The 25976-nt window shown below is 41.4% G+C and overlaps 1 protein-coding gene and 1 long non-coding RNA gene across 12 annotated transcripts in view; one reads left to right on the top strand and one right to left on the bottom strand.

Annotated features, from left to right (window-relative positions):
* LOC134356755 (inositol 1,4,5-trisphosphate receptor type 1) overlaps positions 1-25976 on the bottom strand; it is a 552079-nt gene that overhangs the window by 16810 nt on the left and 509293 nt on the right. For all 9 annotated transcript variants that reach the window (XM_063067855.1, XM_063067853.1, XM_063067854.1 and 6 more), the window contains one exon: positions 3762-3923. In XM_063067855.1, the coding sequence (XP_062923925.1) occupies positions 3762-3923 (162 nt within the window). The remainder of the gene's footprint in view (positions 1-3761; positions 3924-25976) is intronic.
* LOC134356761 (uncharacterized) overlaps positions 1-25976 on the top strand; it is an 82194-nt gene that overhangs the window by 38773 nt on the left and 17445 nt on the right. Inside the window, exons 3-4 of one of the 3 annotated variants that reach the window (XR_010020420.1) lie at positions 21350-21832; positions 23496-24011. This is a non-coding gene — a long non-coding RNA (uncharacterized LOC134356761). Of the gene's footprint in view, positions 1-21349; positions 23134-23495; positions 24012-25976 lie in introns of those variants that run through there. The other 2 variants (XR_010020419.1, XR_010020418.1) reach the window with 2 other exon arrangements.

Below are 25976 nucleotides of genomic sequence, written 5' to 3'. Positions count from 1 at the left end.
AACGCTCACAAAATTTTCCCATATAAATGGTAATTGCTTCTTCGCTTTACAACATTTCGGCTTACGAACTGTTTCATAGGAACGCTCTACCTTCAGATGGCGGGAGAAACCTGTACATGATTTAGTGAGCTTATTTGTCAACACAGACTCTCAGCAATAATTTACTTTTAAAAACTAGGATATTGGATTCAGATTTACATTGAATCCCCAGTTAATTACATACACATGTACACCTGCTCATTAATGCAAATATATAATCAGCCAATCATGTGGCAGCAACTCAATACATAAAAGCATGCAGACATGGTCAAGAGGCTCAGTTTTTGTTCGGACCAAACATCAGAACGGTGAAGAAATAGGATCTAAGTGACTTTGACTGGAATGATTGTTAATACCAGATGGGGGTGGGGGGTTTCAGTATATCAGAAACTGCTGATTTCCAGGGATTTTACACACACAACTGTCTTGTATTTAAGGGAAAGGAGGGGGAAAAAAACATCCAGAAAGCAGTAGTTCTGAGGGCGTAAACACCTTTTTTTTTATGAGATATGTCTGGGGAAAATGGCCAAGTTGATTCAAGCTGATAGGAGACATCAGAAACTCAAATCATCATGCATTACAACTGTGGTATGCAGATTATCATCCCTGAATGCACAACATGCCAAATCTTGAACTGGACGGGCAACAGGAGCAGCTCATCATGAATATACACATGGTGGCTACTTTATCAGATACAGGAGGTACCTAATGAAGTGGCTGCTGAATGTGTTCATCACATGTACAACGAAACCAACACACCCAAGGATATGCTGGGGGCAGCCTGCAAGGAGAGCTTATTTTCTAAAATTTCTTCTTCCCTATCCTAAGACAGTAATGGTGTATTTTCAATGCTTGGTGTGGAGGCAGAAGCAAGAATGCAAAGGGTTAATGCTCAACAGTACAAAAAGAATAAAATTACTTTTAGGGAAGTATGTCTGGGTGGAAAATAAACGGAACCGATCTGCAGGTTCTGTCGCAGTTAACATGTCACATGAGGTACAATGTCTTGGTTCTGTCTAGATTTTTTGGCAGGTGAAAGAAAGCACGAAACCATTTTTAGCATCGTGAAGACTGTCAATATGAAAATACTTCCTTTTTCCTCTCAAGTGGATTTGGTTTTGTATTATTTCAAAAAAAATGTGGAAACTGAACAGAAAGAAATTGCAATAGAAATTACTTGAATGAAAGTGATCGCACCAAGTTAGAAACAGGTGCAGTGCAGCACTGTTAAATTGAATAATTAGCTATGATAACAAAGCTGATCCCAGCATTTGCAAATGCTAGTGATCTGAAATGAAAACAGAACAGAAGTACTCAGGAGGTCAGGCAGCACCTGTGGACAGAGGGAACAATCACCTCAGCTGATGAGCATTTTCTGGTTTTATTTCAGGTTTCCAGCCTCTGTGTTAGAATAGATTTTTAATTGTTTGAAAATTTCTGCTTTCCTTGCCCTTTCATTCAATGGAGAAACAGAACCACATCACTTTAACCGGGCGTCAGTTTGAATCACACCCACCTGCCTTCAAGAGTCCAGAAGTCCAAAAGCTCAATGTAGCACAAGGCTGTAACATTAGGACACTGCTGCATTGTTAGAGAATTGCTTTCAGACTGGAAATTCCCAAACCTCAACCACCTGCTGAGGTGGATGTGAAAGATCCAGGGCCAAAAAAAAGAACAACTGCAGCAGCTCTCCTAAGTGTCTTGGGCAGACTTTTATATTTATAACAGAGTTGTTAATCTCAGTTACACTAACTGACAAGCAACATTAACACTAAACTCAGAAGGTACCTTTGAATATCCCATAGATGTCAAATGAGCATGAATTAAGTGCGCATTTTTCATCTTAATTATATTTTCAACGTGGTGAATGCTGGATAGCTGTGAAATTATAATCAAGTCAAAAATTCATCCACGCAATTTTAGATTTGTCAGTCATGGCTTTGGAAGAAAACTGTAAAGTGACAGGCTATGCTCCATAAAGCCATAAGATATACAAGCAAATTTAGGCCATTCAGCCCATTGAGTCTGTTCTGCCATTCCATCATGGCTGACTTATTATCCCCTTCAACCCATTTTCCTGCCTTCTCCCATAACTGTTGACACCCTTACTAATCAAGTATGTATCAACCTCTGCTTTAAATATGCCCAATAACTTGGTCTCCACAGCTGCCTGTGGCAATGAATTCCACAGGCTCACCACCCTCTGCCCAGTGAAATTCACCCTCACCTCTCTTCTGCTCCATTAACTCCCATGGCCATTCAAGTGAAATTTATCAGATTAACCTTTCAATATTTTCCCTGCCTCAACAGTTGCCAACTAAAAAAATTTAAACAATTCCTACTGGGCTTTGTAGGCCAAAAGATGCAAATAACAGACTTCACCCAAACACCAGGCTGAACTTGATCTTGTGGCCAGAGGGTGGGTGTCTGGGGGAAAAAGGGACAGTTAAATGGAGCAGTTTCACATCCAGTAAATAACTTCTGCAACAGCTCAGTCTCGATCAGGAGGTTACAAATAGAACCCTTTATGTGGAAGACCATCAGTAGCTGTGACCACAGCACAATGGTCTATTCAACACTTGGTTGTTGAAGCACTAAGAATTTAGTTTAGGAGCCAACAGTCAGTCTTAATAGGACATATGGAATCACTGAAAGAACCTACATCATGGGGGCAACAATACGATCCAGTCCTTCTGCACAGTTGGCCGGTCTGGGGGTCAATACCAAAGACTGGAGCCCAAAGGTTGATTGGAAGTGTGGAAGCCAAGTCTGATGGCCGAAGCTTGGAGACTGGAGGGCTGTCCGGGAGTGGAAGGAATCGTCTGAGTGTTTGGGAGGGTAGCAGGGACGAAAGGGGCTTGTTTTGCTGCTGTTGTTCTGTTTTGTTGTGTTCTGTGTAGTTCTGCTGAGCATTGTGGGCAAGCCATGTTGACAATGGATCACCTGTACACCCCTAGGTTGGTTGTCAACACAAACCACACATTTCACTCTACATTTTGATGTACATGTGATAAATAAATCTAATTCTGAACTTTACGGCACCAACTTCATAGGCTTGCTGTTCAAATTTCAACATGAACATGTAGAAATATACTTCTCAATACAGAATTGGAAACACAGCTATTAAAAAGGGAAGATTTAAAGGAAGATCTTCTGGGCAACATGGTAAGGTTCAGGTGAAATAGCAGCAGAATGACCCCACAGTTATGTAGACACCTAGAAATTTATACATTCCTTAGAAGGGAGAAGGTTAAGGGGAGATTTAATATTCAAAATTATGAAGGATTTTGATAAAGTAAATTATCAGAAATTGATTTTCACTGTTGGAAGGTCTGTAACCAGAACTTGTAGATTTTTAGTGGAAGCAGATTCAAGTGTGATAAATACTCAGACAGAAAGATTTGTAGGGTACTTGGGAGACAAATTAGATAGCTTGCAAATCAAATGTTCTTTTGAACTACAGAAGGATGTCGACGTGCTGAGTCCAAGCAAACAGGCAGGGAAACCTCTTCTAATTGGCGAGCCAAAAACAAAACCAGAGTTGTAGGAAAACTGAAATAAAAACAGAAAATGCTGGATGTACTCGGCAGCACAGCCCATCTGTTGGTACTTTCCAGACTTTACACTCTCTACCAAGTCTCAGAGGTTTCATCCAGCATTTCTATGCCAGCAAAATTGTTGCCGGTCGCTCACACTGAGAAACACGAGAAGCCACTGTTTACCTGCTCCTTGAGCTCTGACAGCTGGCCGGATAAGTTTGAGACTAGCTTCATCGTAGACTCCAGTTTCTCCTGTAGGTTCCTCAGCTCATTTTGCTCTCCCTCTGCATCACTACTAACAAGCGACATGGCACGCATGCGGGGAAACCAGTCCAGGTTCCGTTCCTGAAAGAGAAGAAAGGATCAAAGGGTGTAACAAATATTGACTGTGAAGGCTTGTAAATTAACTGTAATACTGGAGAGAACTAGAATGCTGTAAGGTTGTCACATTCACAGCACAAAAGAAAATAAGGGGTCTCGGCCGGAAATGTTAACTGTACCTCTTTCCACAGATTTGCCGAGCGTTTCCTACTTTTTCTGTTTATTTCAGATTCCCAGACCCACTGACTTTACCACATAGAATGCTAGGAGCAGCAGACAATCGGGATATGCACCTTGTAACACACACAAAATGCTGGAGGAACTCAGCAGGTCAGCCAGCATCTATGGTAGTTGACGCTTTGGGCTGAGATGCTTCTTCAGGACATGATAGGAAGAGGGAAGAAGTCAAAGGCAGGGGGAGGAGAAGGGGCACAAGTTAGAAGTTGATGATGTGAAGCCAGGTGGGTAGGGGGAGGGCAATGAAGTAAGAAACTGGGAAGTGGTCAGTGAAAAAGGTAAAGGGCTGGAGATGAAAGAATCTGATATGAGAGGAGAGTGGACCGTGGGAGAAGGGAAGGAAGTGATAGGCAGATGAGGAGCAGAGAAGAGTCAAGGGGACCACCAGAGTGGGGAATGGAAGAAGAGGGTGGGGAGGGGAGGGGGTAATAATTACTGGAAGTTGGAGAAATCGATGTTCATGCCATCAGGTTGGAGACTACCCTGACAGAATATGAGGTGTTGGCCCTCCAATCTGAGAGTGGCCTCATCATGACAGTAGAGGCGGCCATGGACTGAGATGCCAGTCTACGCCCCCAGCCTTGTGCAAGCTGCTGTGCAAACCTTGAACCAAATCGTCCGAAAAGTTCACTTCCTACCCTTCACTATCAATAGTTGAAAAATGCTGGGTGACACACACACACACACACACACACACACACACACACACACACACACACGAATGTTGGAGGAGCTCAGCAGATCAGGCAGCATCTATGGAGGGGATAAACAGTTAATGTTTCAGGCCAAGGCCCTTCACAAGGGGGGGGGGGACCAGAATAAGGAAGTGGGGGGGGGGTTAGTACAAGCTTGCAGGTGATAGGTGAGACCAGATGACGGGGAAGGTGGATGGAAGGGAAGGGATAAACTGAGAATCTGGAAGGTGATAGGAGTTAGAGCTAAATGGCTGAAGGAGGAAGCTGACAGAGTTCCAGGAACTCCCTACTTAACAGTAGGATCACAGGCTACTGCTGCTGAATGAGACAGGCTGCCTCAGCTTCCAGGGTATCTACTAATGGGGAACAATGCCCATCTTCTAGTAACATCCAAAGTCTGAGATGGAATTTAAAAATATATTGAATTTTTAAAATAAAAGTCAACTATTCCTGTTTGTCGTTATGCTTTTCATGGAATGAAGAGTAAAATTAAGGATTTGAATGCAGAAGAGGAAGTGCAACAACACCCTCTTGATGACTGGTGATCTGCAAATGCCTCACTTTTTCCAAAATACTACCTGGAAAAGCCAGCAACTTAGATCATAATCAGTGACATCAGCCAAACCTCCTCCAGTGTCATGCTGCTTGCCAAAAAACACAAGTTATCTCTTGATAGATGTGTCTTTTTTTATTCCGGTCATGATTTAACATTTTAAACTCTGGAGGTAAAGCTTCTGGGAACCAAGAGGTACAGTGTTAGACCAGATAAATGGTCAGAGATCTGCTGTGTCTTTATTGTGGTATCATTCCTTGAAACTTTGCAGGAAGATGGCAATGCAGGGATAGGAAAGTAATGTATTCATACGATTCCAAAAAAAATTACCGCAAGCTTCCTGGAAGACTAACACATGTCAAAATCCTCAAAGCACACTGCAAATTCAAATGTATAACAGAAGAGAGATTGGTTGGCAAGGGAGAGGAAAGACGTTGGTGGGGGTACGGTAGAGGTGTGGGGGCACGGGAGAGGGGAAAGGTGACAGGAAGAAGTGCTGGAGAAGAGGTGCAGGGGAGGGGATGGGCTGGAGTTGGTGGGGTGCCAGCATTGGGGATGAAGAGGAAATACTAGAGGGGGTTGTGCAGATATAGGATGCCAAAGAGCTAGGGGTGATGACAGAACAATGTGAGATAAGTCATGCCTTCAGCTGACTAGACATTTGTGATTTCAACTCTCAGCTTCTGCCCTCCTCAAAGTCACTCCTCACAGTTTCTTTTTCTCTCACCAGACTTTTCACACTTGCTCCAATTGCTTCTCATTTGGTAACTCTCCTACAAGGCTCCCAGAGTTATCTCCTTGGGATGAGGGCAATTTCACTTTGGGTGTCTCTCTCTGGAATTGAATGAATTTAAAAGAGCCACAACTGAGCTCATCCTGGACTCCTGCAAGTCTAAAAGGGATGAATGCTCAAAAAGTACAAAAGAACAGCTTGTGGGTCTATTTCTGCTCTTGCCTTTTCTGAACATATTTTCCCCTTTATGCTGCTGTCATCATTACTATTTTCCTGCATCCCATTCACTAATCAAAGCTGATGACTTGTTGCAAAAATTTTCACCACCTCGCATACTTCCAGTCCTGTACTAACAATGTGGGCAATGGAAACAGGAATAGGCTGCTTGGCCCCTCAATGCTGCTCCTAGCATTCAACAGAGCCATGGTAGATCTGTTGTCTCAGTACCATATTCCTCAATTCCTTTATTATCCAAAAATCTTCCATGATATGCCTGGAATATACTCAGTAACTGAGTCTCCACAAACTTCTTGGCCAGGACGTTCCAAAGATGTGCTTCCCTTCAGGTGAAACTCTCCTTAATTGTGCCCCAACACACTTTCCCTTGTTTTGAGATGTGACCCTCTGGTCTGGACACTTCAACCAGGAGAAACCTTATCCCTACATCTAAAGAAACAAGCCCCTGAAGACTATACATTTCTGACATTTACTTCACATTCGTCTAAAGATTGATAAACCGGTTCATCATTGTCACATGAACCAAGGTAAAGTGAAACACATTGTCTTGCCTGCCATCCATACAGATCACTTCATCACATCAATACACCAAAGTAGGAAAGTGGGAAAAACAATAACAGAATGAAGTTAACAGTCACAAAGGAAGTGTAGTGCAGGTAGAAAATATGATGCAAGGCCATGATGAGGTAGATTGCAAAGTCAAGAGATCAAGTTTATCATACAAGTGGTCCATTCAGTCACCTTATAACTGACAGTGGGATAGAAGCTGTCCTTGAGCCTAGTAGTATTTGCTTTCAGGCTTTTATATCTTCCGCCCAGTAGGAAGGAAGAGAAGAAAGAATGTCCAGAGTGGGAGGGATCTTGATTATGTTGAATGCTTCATCGAGGTAATAAGAAGATAAGAGGGGGTCCATGACAGACGAGAGGAGAGCACAGATCCGTTCTGCTTCAATAAATACACCTTTGCAGGTCAATCTGATGAACCGTTGCTGTAGTCTCATCCAAGTACCTCCTTCCTTGATACCAAATCACACAAGATTCTAGATGTGATCTCGCCAGGGCTCCTAATCCGGGATCTGACAGCTCATCTTTGGCAATAACCAGCTTTAACTGTTGATACTTTGATTTTAATACAGTACCAACAATATACAATTTGAGGGAGACCAAAATTAAATTTGGTTTATTTAAAATCACGAAAAAAATGGGGTGATACGCAAGATTGACTCATTCTGCTCAGAACCTACTGATATGACAAATACCTTGGGTGACTGCGACATTATTACACCTTTGATAGATGTACAGAATACAATAAGGTGGAAATTACTCAGCTCTTGCACGAGATAAACCATAGTGGCACTTGTGCGTTATTCCCCGTTTCCAAAAGTTGGTTTTGTTGACTTCTGCTTGTATTTCATGCCTGCAGAAGCAACGTTCTACCTAACCCACTATCTATTGTGTTTCACTCACAAACCTACCGAGGAAATAATCAGCAAGGCTAGATTCGATATGAATTTTAAGATGTTTATATTAAAAACAGTAAGCAAATACAATGAACAATGAGTGGATTTGCTTAATCTACCTGATCAAACACCTATTAATAAGTAACGTAATGCTGGTGGGATGCCTTGCCTTTCTTAAAGCAAGATTTACCATCGTACATTCTCACTTCCTCGCAGCTTGTGCTGGGCCCAAATCCCTTGCAGCTTCCTGTTTTTAAAACAGGGTGAGCCTGGGTGGCTCTGTTCATAGTCTCAAGGAAGGTCTTGTGCCGATAAACCCTGCCACGTATACTCACCAGGAATCTTCCCACAAAGTAGCTGCAGATCATTCACTGGTTATTGAGAGAGGCTGATCAACACGTTAACCTTTCACAAATTTCTCTCATTTTTTTTGAATGATCTGACAGTCATCAGCAAGGCCAATAATTATTGACATTCCTCAACTGCCTTAAAGGAAAGGTGTGAGAAAGCCTCTTAAATTTTAGCAGTCCTGCTGGTGCAGGTACTCCCACCATGCTGTTGAGAAGGGAGACCCAATGATGATGAAGGAACTGCTCTGCATTTCCACAAGTAAATAAGACATAGGAGCAGAATTAGGCTATTCAGCCCATTGAGTTTGCTCTGCCATACTATCATGGCCAATTTATCATCCCTTTCAACACCATTCTTCTGTCTGCTTCCTGTAACATTTGATGCCCTTACTAATCAAGAAATGATCAACCTCCACTAAGCACACCCAGTAACTAAAAGATTAAAGTTTAGATTTATTTGTCACGTTCAAAAAAAAGTGATATGCGTCACCCACGCCGATGATCGACACAGCCCAGGGATGCGCTGGGGGCCGACAACCGTCGCCATGACGCACCCCCCCCCCCCGTGCCAACACAGCAAGTCAGGATGGTGTGTGGACTTGACGGAGAGTAACCAGATTCAGCATCTAGATTGATGCTAGGAGATCTTTACAGATTTGTCTCTTTTTTTTCCTGATTCATTCGAGTGTTATGGTAAAGCTGAGTGGCTTGTAAGGCAGTTCTGAGGGCAGTTGAGAGTCAAGAGACACTATTTCAGGTCTGAAGTCATGCAAACCTGAAATACATTAGTGAACTCAATGGGTTTTGGCGACAAGTAGGCAATTCTACTAATGATTAGTCATTTCTTGTTCCAGATTATGAGGTGAATTTACATTCCACAGCTGCCATGGTGGGATTTGAACTTGCCTGTCTGGATTGTTAGTGCAGGCCTTTGAGTGACTAATCTGGTGGCTCAATGAGTGCCCTAAACTCTAGCCAAAGTGTGAGACCGAGTGAGAGCAACATTTTTGACCACGTAACACAGCTTGATCTATTCTGGAAATGGGAAGAAAATTACTTCCCATCATATTATGCAGCTTGGAATAACAGGTGTTTACCAGATCACTGGCAGTCTTTGCAGACTGGCTAGGAACTGGTTCCAGCAAAGTCAACACCCTCTATTGCATCAACAGAGCAAATACAAAAGTATTTTGTGCTGTTTACACAACTTTAGATGACCCTAAAACTCCCTGTATATCAAATTCTGTCCAACAGCCACTGGAAATTAATTCCACCTTTATCTCCAAGAGGGTTGCAATGCAGCTCAGATACTGACAGCTGAATTTCAGTGTACAAGATGTCCAAAAAACTTCTAAAAAGATGTCCTATGAATATCAATAGATGACAGCAATAGCACAGATGACAGCTGCACATCTGTGTCAATGGATGTGGAAATCTAGCACCACTGTGATATTTCCCATTTTATCCATATTTCATATTTCTATATTTTTGAGTCAAGAATTTCGTGAAAAGGTTGGAAACTTTCACCAATGTTGTCTTGTTAAGTCATGGGGAAAACAACCACAACACATCTAATGTAACATATATTACAAGATGACAGCAGCAACAACATTCAATATTATAAATGCACAATAAAGCACACTTGGCTCCTTTTTAAAAATCACATATACCAATATACACACCCTTAACTACTCTCAGGATTACCATACAAAAGGATTAACAAACCAGAGTACAGCCATCAGTGACCTCTCCAAAATGCCTAGTATGCAGAAAATTTTATTGGCACTTAAAGCTACTGAAATTTTTTTGGCATCATTGTTCAGTAACTTTGTCAACATTTCTGAGGACGAAGGGGCTATGAAATAAATTCATATCACATAATTCGACTCAAAGCCACAAGGTTTTTCATCTACTAATTCTAAGGAACAATAATTAAGACAGGACTCTCTTAATTCAATCAGCAATACTTGTCTCCATGTAAAGACAAAAATATACACTACAGATCCCACATTGTTGTCACGGGATGTGGTATCCAACCTCAGCCTATCATGTGCAGCCAGAACAGCAACCTCCCACAAAATGCTGGTGAACGCAGCAGGCCAGGCAGCATCTATAGGAAGAGGTACAGTCGACATTTCGGACCCAGACCCTTCGTCAGGACTAACAGAAAGAAGAGTTAGTAGGAGATTTGAAAGTGGGAGGGGGAGGGGGAGATCTGAAATGATAGAAGACTGGAGGGGGAGGGATGGAGCTAAGAGCTGGAAAGTAGATTGGCAAAAGGGATACAAGGCTGGAGAAGGGAGACCTAGGGAGAAAGAAAGGGGGAGGGGAGCCCAGAGGAAGATGGAGAGCAGGCAAGAGGTTATAGTGAGAGGGACAGAGGGAGAAAAAAGAGAGCGAGAAAAAGGGACAAAAATTAAAAATAATAAACAAATAAAAAGATGGGGCAAGAAGGGGAGGAGGGGCAATAACGGAAATTAAAGAAGTCAATGTAGCCTCCTGAACATTGACTTCTCTAACTTTCGTTAATGCCCCTCCTCCCCTTCTTACTCCATCCCTTATTTATTTATTTATTTATTTATTTATTTATTTTTCCCTTTTTCTCTCTCTCTCTTTTTCTCCCTCTGTCCCTCTCACTATAACCTCTTGCCTGCTCTCCATCTTCCTCTGGGCTCCCCTCCCCCTTTCTTTCTCCCTAGATCTCCCTTCTCCAGCCTTGTATCCCTTTTGCCAATCTACTTTCCAGCTCTTAGCTCCATCCCTCCCCCTCCAGTCTTCTATCATTTCAGATCTCCCCCTCCCACTTTCAAATCTCCTACTATCTCTTCTTTCAGTTAGTCCTGACAAAGGGTCTCGGCCCGAAACGTCGACTGTACCTCTTCCTATAGATGCTGCCTGGCCTGCTGCGTACACCAGCATTTTGTGTGTGTTGCTTGAATTTCCAGCATCTTCAGATTTCCTCGTGTTTGCGAGAACAGCAACCTATTTGCATTGATGAACCATGCATCCTAAACCCCAGAAGCATAGAGAGAAAATGTTAAGATTCCCTCATAAAATTAATTCTTTACTGCCTTGTTCAATTCACTGGTTAACACTAAGTCCCCACCTCGCAGGTAGATCAGATTAAACCATTTGAAATGTTTGCCCTTACAGGCCAAGGCATTGAGTACAAGAGTTGAGATGTCACATTGCAGTTGTATAAAACATTGATTTGATCACATTTGGAGCACTGTTGTACAATTCTGGTTACCACACTACAGGAGAGATGTGGTAGCAACAAATAGAGTGCAGAAAAGGTTTACCAAAATGTTGCCTGGAATAGAGGGCTTCACTTATTTGGGGGGGGGGAAATGAGAGAGCTCTAATATCATAATAAACTACTTTCATTTTATATACTGCAATAATGTAGAAAGTTTATAAACTGAAGAGGTATCTTCCCCGGGGCAGGAGAGTCCAAGACTAGATGACACAGGTTTGAGGTGAGAGGGTTGGATCTGACAGGCAAGTTTGAGTATGGCTGTTATCTGGAACAATCTGCCAGAGGGGCTGGTAGAGGCAGATTCTAATTGAACTTTTGGGATAGAAAGATGGGAAAGGCATGGAAGGCTGCGGGCTTAATTGCAGGCAAATGGGATTAGAATAGATGGGCCAAAGGACCTGTCGCTGAGCTACATGATTCTATGATAGGTGTATACAATCCTGTGGAGCAAACTTGTGGACTCAGCCAATAACAAGAAGCCTACAGTGATATTGGCAACAAGCCATATTTCCAATTTTTGGAATTGGAATGGTTTGATTGCTATCATACACACTGAGGTACAGTGAAAAGGTTACCTTCCATACTGCTCATACAGATCAGATCATCACACAGTGCATTGAAGCAGAACAAGGTCAAACAATAACAGTGCCAAATTAAATGTAACAATTACTGAACGAGCGCAGCACAAGTTAAAGGAAGATGCAGGACAATAATGAGGTAGATTGTGAGGTCAAGGATCCAACTTATTGTACTAGGGAACTATTTAATAGTCTTATAACAGTAGAGTAGAAGTTGTCTTTGAGCCGGACTTTTGTATCTTCTACCGAATGGGAGAGGGATGAAGAAGGAATGCCCGGGCTGGGTGGGTTCTTTAGTTATGTCGGCTGCTTTACTGAGGCAGTGAGAAGTATAGACAGAATCCATAGAGGAGGAGCTGGTTTTCATGATGCGCTGAGCTATGTCCACAACTCTCTACAGGTTCTTGTGGTCACGGGCAGAGCAGCCGTCATACCAAGCTAAGGTTTGTAGTCAAAGCTGTGATGCATCCAGACAGGATGCTTTCTATAATGCATCGATCAGACTTGATAAGGGTTATTTGGTCATCGTTGTTTGTGATATGACCCACTTTTGTCCCTGATTAAGGTTTGTAATCAAAGCCCTCAAATGGAAATGGTCCAACTTTTGCTCTTCAATTTCAATGGAATGAATTTCAGCAGAATGGTACAATGTGCTGCCACTACAAACTAGGAATGACACACAATTTCTGCTGCTTAAATCAATTCACCGGATCAGAGAGATTTCCCATTTGCACTTTTGTCACCTCCCATCACAGCATTTCTGAAACCTTTGAATTATGATAAAAGATCATTAACTTGAAATCTTAACTTTTTCTGCAAAAGCTGACTGATTAACTGAGTATTTTCAGCATTTTCTGCTTTAATTTCACATTTATACAATTGACAATATTTTAGTCTGTAAAAAGTATTTGCAATTTGGAGGTATTAATGTTATTCAAGTCCAGAGGCTTGATTTTATAGTTTTACCTAGTGCAAATGGGAGTTTTATTAAAGGACTCTTGTTCCAGATAGAATTCACTATTTGTTCCACATTCACATGGTTGAGTGTTATTTGCTCGTGATTTAGTTGTTGAACGGTTTGTGTCATAAGAGATGAAATTAAAAATGCAGACCAAAAGTTCTAAATCAATTGAAAACCATTAGGAGCAGAGATGAAAGCACAATGGAACTGCAATATGATACTAATCCAATACACAGTCTCTAACTTTAAGCAAAAAAATTCTGCAGATGCTGGAAATCCAGAGCAACAAGTACTGGAGGAACACAGCAGGTCAGGCAGCATCTATGGATGAGAATAAACAAACGATGTTTTAGGCAGAAACCCTTCAGAGGAAGAAGTCAGAATAAGGTGGTGGAGATAAAGGAAGAATACAAGCTTGGAAGGTGATAGGTGAAGCCAAGTAAGGGGGAAGGTAAATGGGCAGGGTGTGCAGATTAAGTGACATCTCAAACTTTAGTAATGTCAAGTTTAGCTCCAAGACTGGGAAGGGGAGAAAAAATATGGACAGAGGGCAAGTGGCTCTCTCATAAGGAAAACTAGATTTGCAGTTTCATGTTTTCAGCTTGAGTTTAAATGCCTTTAGAGAGCAATAATTGTGAAACACATATTGATCGTTGAAAAGTAGAGACACAAGTCATGTGATCAGAATGTCTCAGAAGCAGCATTTTTGCCAAGCTAATTTCTGAGCACTAAACATATAGGGACAAGCACACCAGGATGCAGACACCCTTTTGAACTCCCACATACCAATGTTATTGTGTGCTGTCTGATTAAGCCCTCCTACTCTCTCTGCCTGTAAGCCTGAGCAGAGTGATTAAAAACCAGTAGACAACCCTCCCCTTTCCCGGCAGCAGATGACTTTGCTAAAAGACCAAAGAAAAACCACAGGAGGAAGTTGGCTCACCACATTTCCAGGCTTGGGTGAGCTGCTACGTGGTAGAGAAAAAAAGCTGGAAAAATCCCCAGAACACAACATATGTTTACAGATGTGGGGGCGGGTTAACCAGGCTGTTTTTCACTCCACAGCGTGGGATTAGTTGGCAGCTACCACAGTTGCTCAGCTTGTCTGATGCTTGATCATAGAGGAACCTTCTTTAAAACATGGGTCTAATTTATTTCCAGTAACTCAACAATTACTTAGAAAAAGACAAAGAGTTTAGCTGTTTTGCAATGTAATACTCACTTCCCAACATCTATTCTATCCCGTAATGGCCGACTGTCACTCCCACCCCTCTCCCCCAGCCACCCACATTCTAAAATTTGGGATGGAAGGAATCATTCTGACCTTAAATTATGTCAACACTGAAATTTCACAGTTTGCATCAAGAAATAGGGTAAATGAAAAGAACTTTGACAGGTTGAAGAAGAAAATCTGTTATTTTAAAATTACTACCATTTTGTTAGTCACAGTGAACAAAGCAAAAATCAGCTCATTCAAATTTCTCGCAGAAATTTAGGGATATCATATGCATGTGCTCCATTGACCAATTTATTACAAATATATAGTTTGATTAAATTTACTGAAAGTTATAATGCAGCTCTCCAGAGGAGAAGAGCAGTCAGATACCAGTGGGTGTGGCAGTAAGTTACTGAAAGAAGGCCAGCTCTGGACCTCAGCTCCTGGATGTGCTCAGCTGGCAGAAATATTGAGAGTGGCGCAGCAGAAATTAGCCATGGTTTCTTTTTCTGATCTAACAAACCCTTTTGGGAAGTGTGTATGTGGTAGCAGGTATTAAACACAACAATACCATCTACTGACATACACCATCCGGGTACATGCTGCCCTGTTGGGCATGGTAGGCAGTGGGTGCCCAAATGTTCAGAGGTTATTAGTGGGACAAAGTATCCAAAAGAAATGATGGCTGAAGAGGAGAGATAGGTGGCATTGGATTGGGGGGGGGGGCTGGTGGTGGAAGAAATAATAGATAAGTGCAGAAAAGATTTACGAGAATGTTGCGTGAACTTAAGGGACTGGATTACAGAGACAGGTTGAACATTCCTTGGCATGCAGGAGAGTTAGGGATGATCATAGAGGTGTATAAGACCATGAGAGGTAGAGACAGGGCAAATGCACACAGTCTTCTGTTGGGAATGAAGAAATAGAGGGTATAGGTTTAAGCTGAGAGAGGTGAGATTTAATAGGAAGCCAAGGGACTGTTTTCACCCAGAGGCTGGTCAATATATGGAATGATCTGCAAAAGGAAGTGGTTGAGGTGGGTATAGATAACTTAAAAGTTACTTGGACAGAGATTAGATTGGAAAGGTTTGGAGGGGTAAGTCCAAATACAGGCAGGTTTGGAGGTATGTAGTCCGAATACAAGCAAACTAGCTTCAAAAGGCATACTGGTCAGTATGGATTGGTTGAGTTGAAGGGCCTATTTCCATGTGCTGTGACTCCATAAAATAATTCCTATAAAGAGGTTGCTCATGGTGCACAATACCAAGTCAATAACCAGAATCCCTATCAACCACCACTGTAGGAAACCTGCAGAGAATCAAGAGGCTCACCACCTCCACTGTGTTGGGCATAAATAATGCCATGCCAGTGATGTCTACATGTCACAAACAATATGTAACTTTAAAAAAACATTCCAATGGTGAGACATCCGTCAGCAGCACAGCAAAGATACATAACTGCAAAAGGTAGGCAGGGTGTGACTTCCTCGACTGTCACCAATTTAACCAGGGCCGTCAATTGTAGGCATGAGAAACTGAAAACACACGGGTTTCACTTAGTTTTTCTTCTCCTCCTTATCCCACACACCCTCCCCCAGTCTCAAACTGAAAGGTGGTCACAAATGACAAGAATAAAAACTTCAAGCTGAAAGGTTAGATCAACTGTAGAAAGAAGTCTAGTGAGAGGTGAGATTAATGCATTCAGTTCAGGGAAAAAATATTACCAATTCAGTAAGCTAAAGATCACACTGGCCAATTAACAATTACGCACTTTTCAATGTCTTTTTATAGACCTTCAAAAATATTTTCATGCAAATTCAACATTAAACAATTGGCAATAAGTTTCAGAAAAGCTTTTTGTTTCAGTGAGGTGGGAGTGAAATTTGCCATTTAGTACAGGGGGTCGGGGAACTTTTGACTAGCATTCAAATACCTAAGAACACTATAGGAACCAGTTTATAGGTTTTTTTTCTGCATTAAGCAGTGTCTGCGTCAGGCATACTGCCCTTCCTGGTAGCTGGGTGCCCATAGCCGTCGCAGGTGGGAACCTCAGTCACTAGCAACCTTGCACTTTATGATCCAATCAACTATGATCAGGGATCACAAATTGTCCTTCACCTGGACAGCTACAGGGCATAGCTTCAAATCATGTGACAAAGTCCTAAGTAAATTTGTTATCAAAGTGCATATATATCACCATATACAACCCTGAGATTCATTTTCTTGCAAGCATACTCAATAAATCCACAATGGAATAATAGAATCAATGAAAGACCACACCAACTGGCCAACCAGAGTGCAAAAAACAACAAACTGTGCAAATACAAAAACAAAAAAAGAAATAATAATAAGAAATAAATAAGCAATAAATATCACGAACATGAGATGATGAGTCCTTCAAAGCGAGTCCACAGGTTGTGGGAACATTTTGGTGATGGGCAAGTGAAGTTATCCCCTTCGATTCAGGAGCCTGATGACTGAGGGGTGATAACTGTTTCTGAACCTGGTGGTGTGAGTCCCAAAACTCCGGTACCTTCTTCCTGATGGCAGCAGTGAGAAGGGAGCATGACCTGGGTGGTAGGAGTCCCTGATGATGGATGCTACTTAAACGTGACCACTCTTCATGTAGATGTGCTCAATGGTGTGGAGGGCTTTAGCTGTGATGGACTGGGCTGTATTCCACCACTTTTTGTAGGATTTTCGGTTCAAGGGCATTGGTATTTCCATACCAGGCTGTGATGCAGTCAATCAGTATACTCTCCACTACACATCTAGAAGTTTTAGATGTCACGCTGAATCTTTGTAAACTCATAAGAAATTAGAGGCATTGCCGTGCTTTTTTCATAATTGCAATTTAATGCTGGACCCAGAACAGGTCCTCTGAAATGATAAAACTGAGGAGTTTAAAGTTCCTGATCTTCTCCACCTCTGGTTCTCTGACGAGGACTGGCTCATGGACCTCTGCTTTCCTTCTCCTAAAGTCAATAATCAGCTCCTTGGTCCTGCTGACTTTAAGTAAGAGGTTGTTGTTGTGACACCAATCAGCCAGGTTTCCAATCTCCCTCCTATATTCTGATTCATCACCACCTTTATTTGATTTGGCCTATGATAGTAGAGTCATCAGCAAACTTGAATATGGCATTGTAGCTGTGTTTAGCCACACAGTCATACCTACAAGCTGTCCAGCTGGCTAAAAATAGTCTTTCACAAGTTCAAAGTAAACTTATTAATCAAAGTACGCACACTCAGTGACCACTTTATTAGGTACACTTGCTCATTAATACAAATATCTAATCAGCCAATCATATGGTAGCAACTTAATGCATAAAAGCACGCAGACATGGTCAAGAGGTTCAGTTGTTGCTCAGACCAAATATCAAAATAGGGAAGAAATATGATCAAAATGGCTTTGACCGTGGAATTGTGATGCTGGTGATGTTGGTGCCAGATGGAGTGGTTTGAGGATCTCAGAAACTGCTGATCTCTTGGAATTTTCATACACAGCAGTCCCCAGAGTTCACAGAGAATGGTTGTGAAAAAACAAAAAAACCTATCCAGTTCTGTGGGTATAAATGCCTTGTTAATGAGAAAGATCACAGGAGAATGGCCAGACCAGTCCAACCTGACGGGAAGGTGACAGTAACTCAAATTACCACGTGTTACAACATATTTGAATAGACAATGTGCTGAACCTTGAAGTGAATGAGCTACAGCAGCAGAGACCACACCAGCTTCCACTCCTGTACCTTATAAACTTGCCACTGAGTGTTTATATCTGTATATTTTTCCTTGAAATTGACTTTCCCATCGCCATTTACAGGAAAGTAAAGAAACATAATAGAATTTATGAAAGAACTATATATGCTAAAGACTGACAAACAACCAATGTGCAATAGAAGAAAAATTGAGCAAATTATAAATAAAAAAGTAAATAAATAACACTGAGAATGTGAGTTGTAGAGTCCTTGAAAGTGAATGTGTAGGTTGTGGAGTCAGTTCAGAGTTGAGGTGAGTGGAGTTATCCACACTGGTTCCAGAGCCTGATGGTTGTAGGGTAATAACTGTTCCTGAACCTGGTGTTGTAGGACCCAAGGCTCCTGCCCAGTGATAGAAGCAGAAAAAGAGCATGGCCTGAATGATGAGGGTCCTTGATGGTGGATGACGTTCTCTTGTGGTTGCCCTCCTTGTAAATGTGCTCATCGATTGTGTGTGATTGACTGGGCTGTATTCATCATTTTTTGCAGACTTTTCTATTCCTGACTTTGTCTCAAAGTGACAGCCCCTATTTCCCAGCCCTTTGCTTGTCCTGAAACAATCATTCCACCAGCATCACAATTTAAAGATGCTAAGGTTAAATACGTTCTCTTTTCGGAGATGAGAATGTGCACGGGTCATTATTATTGTATCATTAGTATGTCGTTTTAGAAATTCAAACAGATTTCTACACAATAATGTTCATTTGCTCTGCATTCAAAAGGGACAATTATTTCCCTCACCCAAGATGGTAATTTGTCAAAAAAAGATTGAAAAGTTTTGCAAAGCTAATGGAACCAATTCACACGTGGAAAATTGCTGTGGGAGGATCATAGGAAGAGGATTGTCTACATGATTACATCCATTTAGTGATCAGCTGATAATTTTCCTCCAAGGACAAAATCCATTAATTCTCTCACCTCCCTGTGAGAACAGCCCCCCATGACTCAGAGAAATGCATTAAATCCACTTTTAAAATCTGGAATGGTTTCCTTTTATTTACCATTCCTGCTGTGATTTCTGTCACTTTGCCCTGAACTTCCTTTTTCAAAAAAAAAGCTTGCTATTTTCTGTTACCTCACTGAATTCTTGATGGCCACTCTTTGACTGGGAGATCTTTGCTCCCAGGTGGCATTGGAAATCATTCCAAGTGCTCTTAATGGAGTCACATTTGGCGAGGGGTTGGATGTTGGGGGGGGGGGGTTGCAGTGCTGGTGTGGGGCAACAGAAGCAATGTAATAGTTTCCAGTAGTGAAGCAAATAGTCTCCCTTTCTCTTTCCATTTCTGGAGCGTGAGGAACCCAATAGCAGGGCCCTTCAGAAGAATGGGTTTTGGATTATCCTCTATATCTAATATCTTTAAGGGTCCTCACCATCTGAGACATGTGCCCTTCTCACTTCTAACATCGGGGAGCAGGTACAGGAACTGGAAGACACCCATTCAGTGCTTTAGGAACAGCTTATTGCCCTCTGCTATCTGATTTCTGAACAGTTTTCAAATCCATGAACACAACCTCACTGTTCCTCTTTCACATTTTTTTTTAAACACAGTAATTTTGATGTTCTGCCCTGCACTGTTATCACAAAACAATACACTTCACACCACATGTCAGTGATGATAAACATGGTTCTGATTAAAATGAAGGTATATCACAGCACTGAGGGGACCCCGAAAAACTACGTGCGCTCACTAATAGTTTCAAGTTCCCAATAGAATGGCTTTTGGTGGTCTATTCACCATACCAATCTGCTCAAATGCTCTACCTTTCACTCTCAGTTCCATTAAACCATTGTCTTCACACTGGGCACTCCTCAATGGACAGCCTTTAATGATCCTCCTTTAAGTTGAAAAGGCACAGACATAAATATTCAGGATGGATGACTGATTTAGCCATTCACCAGCATATCTGGTTGGACTACATTAAACATTTTAAACTCACCTTTAATCCACTAAAACCATTCTAGGTAACTCCAAGCTTCTATGTACAATTGGAAATCTTCTTACATTATTGTTATTGAGATAGTGTGTAGGGGAATTTCTGGACTTCCTTCATCAGTTAAAGCTGCGGCTTCTCTTCCCCAACTCCTCCCCTCAGGCCAAATAGGTCTGATTCACTGTATTTCCCAGTGTCCTAGCAACTTTCTCTACCTTCCCTGTCTCTGAGTTCATCTTGTCCACAAAACCAACTCATCTGTATTCACACAAAAGTGGCACTGATCTCTACTGTAGTTGCTAACATTTTCCTGTCCTCAGTCATTGTCAAACCAGCCATCATTATCATCCCCCTGCTCTGAAATGTGGGTCTGTTCAAACTGAGCTCTGACTTCCCAACTCCTTCTGTCCTATTCTAAGTCCACACCCACCTGTTAGAACAAAGAACAGTATAGCACGGTACTGTAGTGTATTGTATTGTTCTGTATTCTAAATGACGGTTGGGACCCAAGTCCTTTCATACTATGATGTTGTGCTGACCTTTTAATCTTCTCCAAGATCATTTTAAACCCTTTTTCCAATATAGCCCTCCATCTTTCTTTCATCCATGTGTCTATCTGAGAGTTTGTTAAATGTCTCCAATGTATCTGCCTTTACCACCACCCTTGGCAGGGCATTCCATGCAGTACTTCTCTGCAGTTTCCGTTAGCAACACTCTGCTAAGAGGTGGTGGAGAAGTCACATGGTGTTCCAGGTACCCTTCTGTTTGTAGCATGTACCAGAGGTGATCAGGGCATAGTCCTCTGGTGTTTCACCACTGCTTTCCTCTGCATGCAACCATATCAAGCTGATTCTACCCAGAGGGCCACCTACAATGGCCTCTACTTCAATAATGTTACCTCTGCTTTCTCTCATATATCAACTGTATCCTGTTTGTATGTTGCCTCAAAGCAACATAATCTGAAAACACTTTATTAGTTTCTATCTGTAATATTGTGTTATCCAAATCTATCATAACATCTCTTATCTCAACCCATCACTGAATATTTAACATCCAGTAATGGAGAGGTGGAGACTTCCCCTAACTAAAAACTACTAAAATCCAACCCATTCTCATCACTCACTCTTTGCTGTAATTCCACAACCATTACCTCTATACATTTTCTTGGTCACTATCTGAGGCTTAACTGAACTCCTAGCAACCTTAGTCTCACATTTCATCCCATAATGAGATCAGAAAATATTTAACACCATCATTAAAATTTCCTATTCTCATGGCGATCTGACACCATTCCTAAATTTGCTGACGAACCCTCATCCTTGCGTTTGCCAACACTAGACTGACCATTACATTGTTCTGCTGTTTGCATTCTCTAATGTTGAGGGTATCCAAAACTCTGCTACAGATTTCCTAATTTATATACTTTTCATTCACTCAATGCTCCTGTGCTCACAGATCCTTTGATTTTTATTTATTTTATTTTAGATATACGGTGTGGAACAGGCTCTTCTGACCCGGCGAGCTGCACTGCTCATCAATCCCCGATGTAACCTAATCACAGGATAATTTACAATGACTTATTACTTGGTACTTCTTTGCACTATGGGAGGAAACCAGAGAGCACACGTGCACATGGTGAGAACATACAAACTTTCTTACAGAGGATGCCAAAATTGAACTCTGACCTCCAACACCTCTAGCTTTAATAGCATTGCGCTAACTGCTATACCACTAGACTCCTCAATCCTTATAATGCTTAGATACTTACTTCCTTTGAAATCTGCCCTTCCGGCTCTTCTCAATTTTAATCACTCCTCCATTGGTGACTGTCCTTTTGTTGACAGGCTATAAACTTGGAAATTTCCCTGAAACCCTTCTCCATTTCCCCTTAGGTGATAGGAAGGCCCAAGTCCATGGCTGCTAGAGGCTGCAGCTGCAGGCCTGTCCTGGGATTTAAGGATTGCACATGTACGTGAATGGGGAGTGGCAGAGGGAGGAATGGGGCTTGTTCTTGTTGTTTGTTGCCTGTTGTGTTCTACCAAGCATACAAGCATGCTATGCTAGCACAGGATGTGTGGTGATGTTTGCTGGCTGCCCCCAGCATATTCTTGGGTGCATTGGTTGTTAACACTTTTGTGTAAAAGTATTCAGCCCCCATAACTGTTTTACATTTACTGTTTCATTTTCTAAATTTTAAATACATTGAAGTGGGATTTTTTAAGTTGATCTACAAAACATTGCGCATTGTGTCATATCAAAAGAAGAAGTCCAAAACCTGTCAACAGTTTATTAAAAATTAAAAACCAACATTGTGAGGTTGAAATAGTATTCAACCCCTTTGTAACTACTATGCTAACTTTCCTCAGGTGCAATACTGTATATTACCTTAACAGTTCACACAATTTGTTGATGTAGAAACTTGGAGGATTACCTAAATAAATACCACCCCCCCCCCACCATCCGTAAGGTCCAACATTATGGTAAATTTTCAACAGACCAAACCAAATTCAAGTCAGGTCAGGGAAGTGATAATAGAGAAGTACTAATCTGGGGAAGGGTACAAGACCATCTCAACATACCTCGGAGCTCAGTTCAGAAAAACTGGAAAAGATATGAAACTACAGCCTCACGGCCCAGGTCATGCTGCCCCTCCAGACTTAGTTGCCAGAGAAGAATGGCACTTGTAAGAGAGGCCACTGTGACACCAACAGTTACTCTTGAGTAAGCTGCAGAAGTCAGTGTCTGCAACTGGAGATGAAAGCCATAGCTCCACAATCTCCAAGGTCTTGCACAAAAAGAAAGGCAAAAAAGTGGCTCTGGCTAAAAACAAAAGCATATCCTTGCCTTACAAAGCATCATTTATAAGATATTGTAAAGATATGGAAGGAGGATTTCTGGTCAGGTGAGACTAAAGTGGAACTTTTTGGCATCAATACTAAGCGGTACGTGTGGCGTAAATCTAATATTGCACATCAGCCAGGAGGTAGCACCATGCCGTGGGGTTGCATTTCAGCAGCAGGGACAGGAAATCCAGCACAGCTTAAGCAATTTTGCAAGGAGAAATGGGCAAATTTTGCTCCATCACACTGTGCAAAGCCAATAGAGACTTAGCCATAAAGACTCTGGCTGTACTAGCTGCAAGAGATAGTTCAATTAAGTACTGAGCAAAGGGGGATGAATACTTTTGAACTACTGACATTTCAGTTTGTAATTTTTTCATTTTTCATGTTTTACAATTTTCCCTTTTTTTTGTACTCTACTGTGGAAAAAGGAGCTTGCCATTCACAAATAAAAATTCTCAGCTAAATTGATCAAAATCCTTGATTGTAATACTCTTATGTGAACAAAAGGTTGGGAGCTGAATACATTCACAAGGCATTGCATGGTTTCATGTACACGTGGCAAATAAACTTGAATCTAGAATCTAGATTTGCTGGAAATAATGAAATCTTCAAAGGTTCCGACATCCTTAGAATTGTGTCCTTAACTAACTTAGCATAAAAGTGGCAAGTGGTTAATGGTTAGAAGCAATGGACTCAGTGGCACAAAATATGCCCAAAGTTTGAAGTGAAATTATTATCAAAGTACATGCATGTCACCATAAACAACCTTGGGAATCATTTTCTTGCAGGCATACTCTATAAATCCAATAACCATATTAGAATCAATGAAAGACCACACCAACTGGATGTACAACCACTGTGAAAACACACACAAAGAAATAATAATAATAAAACCATAAATAATAAATATCAAGAACATGAGATGAAGAGTCCTTGAAAGTGAGTCTACAGGTCGTGGGGACATTTTAGGGATGGGACAATTGAAGTTAAGAGATGTGTGGATCAAGGGGCTGATAGGCCAAATCTTCTTCCTCTGTTCCAATAACCAAAAATATAAAGGGCCTTCATCAGATTTTCCTTACAATGTTCCTATCTGCAAAGCCATGTTTAATGTTGGTGATGCCATTGATAGAAATGCAACAAGAAAAACATGCACATACCAAGAACATGTGCCTCATAAGAAGAAGTTGATTGAAATGAGCAACAAGATGGCGAGTTAGAAGAGCCCAAAGATTTTTTTTCTTTGTTCAGCATCCACGGTAGAGGAGAACAAGCCACGAAAATGCATGTTTGAACAGCTGGTCCAAATGTTGTTCTGTGACTAGGTCACCAAGCATTTGTACTTAGAGTGGTACAAGGTGGGAGATGTATACAATTCAGCACAATAAATGGACATTCTGGCTACTGCCTTTTAACACTAGCTTCCAGGAATCAGATACTGATGATTAAACAGCAGATATGGAGATGAATCAAAAACAAAAAAAGCTGCTGTATTTAGTTATTGGCAAACATCAGCACAAGATTGGAATTCAAAGTACAACTTGCTTATGACATTCAGTCCATGTGGCGCTCTGCTGCTACATAGCGAGACAGAGAGAGAGAGAGAGAAAGAGCGAGAGAGAGAGAGAGAGAGAGAGAGAGAGAGAAAGAAAGAAAGAGAGAACAAGTCTGGCAAATGTTACCCAGTGAGGTTGAATTAGGTCAAATGCCTGAGGAGATTTGAACTCGTGAGATGCTGGGTTTGGAATCAATCAACATCACAAGTGCGACCAGGCTGCGTATGTAAGAGAACCTATCAAATTGACAATTTATTGCAGCACTGTAGTTTGAAAGATCCTTTCCACACATTGGTTCTAAATGTAGAATGACACAGCACAGAAGGAAGCCATTCTGTTACTATAACTGTGCCAGTTCTCTGACAGAGCTAACCACATCTGTCACATCTCCACAGTTCCCTCAGCGTCCATTTTCTTTCCACTTCAAGGTTCACATCTGGTTCCCTTTTAAAAGTTATCATCAAACCTCTTCCTGACGATGCACTCAAGATCATAACAACCACACAAGAACACAAGACACACACAAGTCATTCTCTGCAGCCACACACAAACTGATGGAGGAACTCAGCAGGTCAGGCTGCATCTATGGTGGGGAATAAACAGTCGGCGTGCTGGGCTGACACCCTTCATCAAGAAAGTCACTCTCTTCCTTGCACCACCATTCAACAATAACGTGGTTGGTCACTTCTCTCAGTGCCATTAAGTGTTCATTTCCTATAATTTACTGGTCTTTGTCTTGAATATCCAGGGATTCAGTCCCATAACCCCCTTGGGGAGACAGACTACCCCTCCACTGTCCTCTGTGTTAAGAAATTTCTTCTCATCCTCATCCTGAATGACAGGACTATTTATCTGAGATCTCTGGTTCCAGACAACAGAGCTGAGAAAGCAACTCGATATTGACTGTGTTAAGTTCTTAAAGACCATGTTTCACTGAGACCTCTCACTCTTCCAAGCTCTGGCAGGTATAGATCTACAAACCTGCTAACCCAGGAATCAAATTTGCACGATAAAAGAAAAAAAAAGCCTTTTTTTTGCAAATGGTCTAAAACCAGTCCTCTGGTTATTGATCTTCCTGTAGGGGGCAACAGTTTCTCCTTATCTACTTCATATTTTCAGCACGTGCGACATCTCGTTGAATCTTAGACATGAAAAAACCCAGACACCAGAAAGAGACAGGAACCAAGGGCAAAAAGAAGCAATTCTTGTTAGGACACATGAAAGCATCCCAAGTGCTCTACATGCACTGAGGAATTATTAGACACCATGGAACAGTATCAGAAATCTGGACTGCAACAAAAGAAAAACACAGGAAGTAAAAGAGATTGTTAATCAGATACCCACAAAATATCTCACGTGATGAGTTTAATTATTTTTAATGAACAAAAGGCTAAACTAATAGTAGATACATTAAAAAAAAAGCACAAGGTTGGAAGACAGCTCTCTTTAGGTGGCAAGATAGGCACAACGAGCTTGTTTAAGTAAATGAAAGTGAAGAGCGTTGAAGCTTTTAATGTGCAATACATGACTGCATCACTATCCCAAACCAAAAACAGTGCATAAATGAATGATAATGGGAAGAGAATCCAGATTAACTCCAGGAAACAGAAGATGGGGTCTCCTTAAGAGAACAGCAATGAACAATTTAGTTCAATATAGACCTGTGATTTTAGAAACAACAAGTTTCAGGTGCCATTGAAGCAAACAAAGATG

The sequence above is a fragment of the Mobula hypostoma genome, chromosome 15 (genome assembly GCF_963921235.1).
Source record: "Mobula hypostoma chromosome 15, sMobHyp1.1, whole genome shotgun sequence".
NCBI classification, from domain to species: Eukaryota; Metazoa; Chordata; class Chondrichthyes; order Myliobatiformes; family Myliobatidae; genus Mobula; species Mobula hypostoma.
The sequence above is the reverse complement of the archived record's forward strand: the minus strand, read 5'-3'. Positions and strand labels throughout refer to the sequence as shown.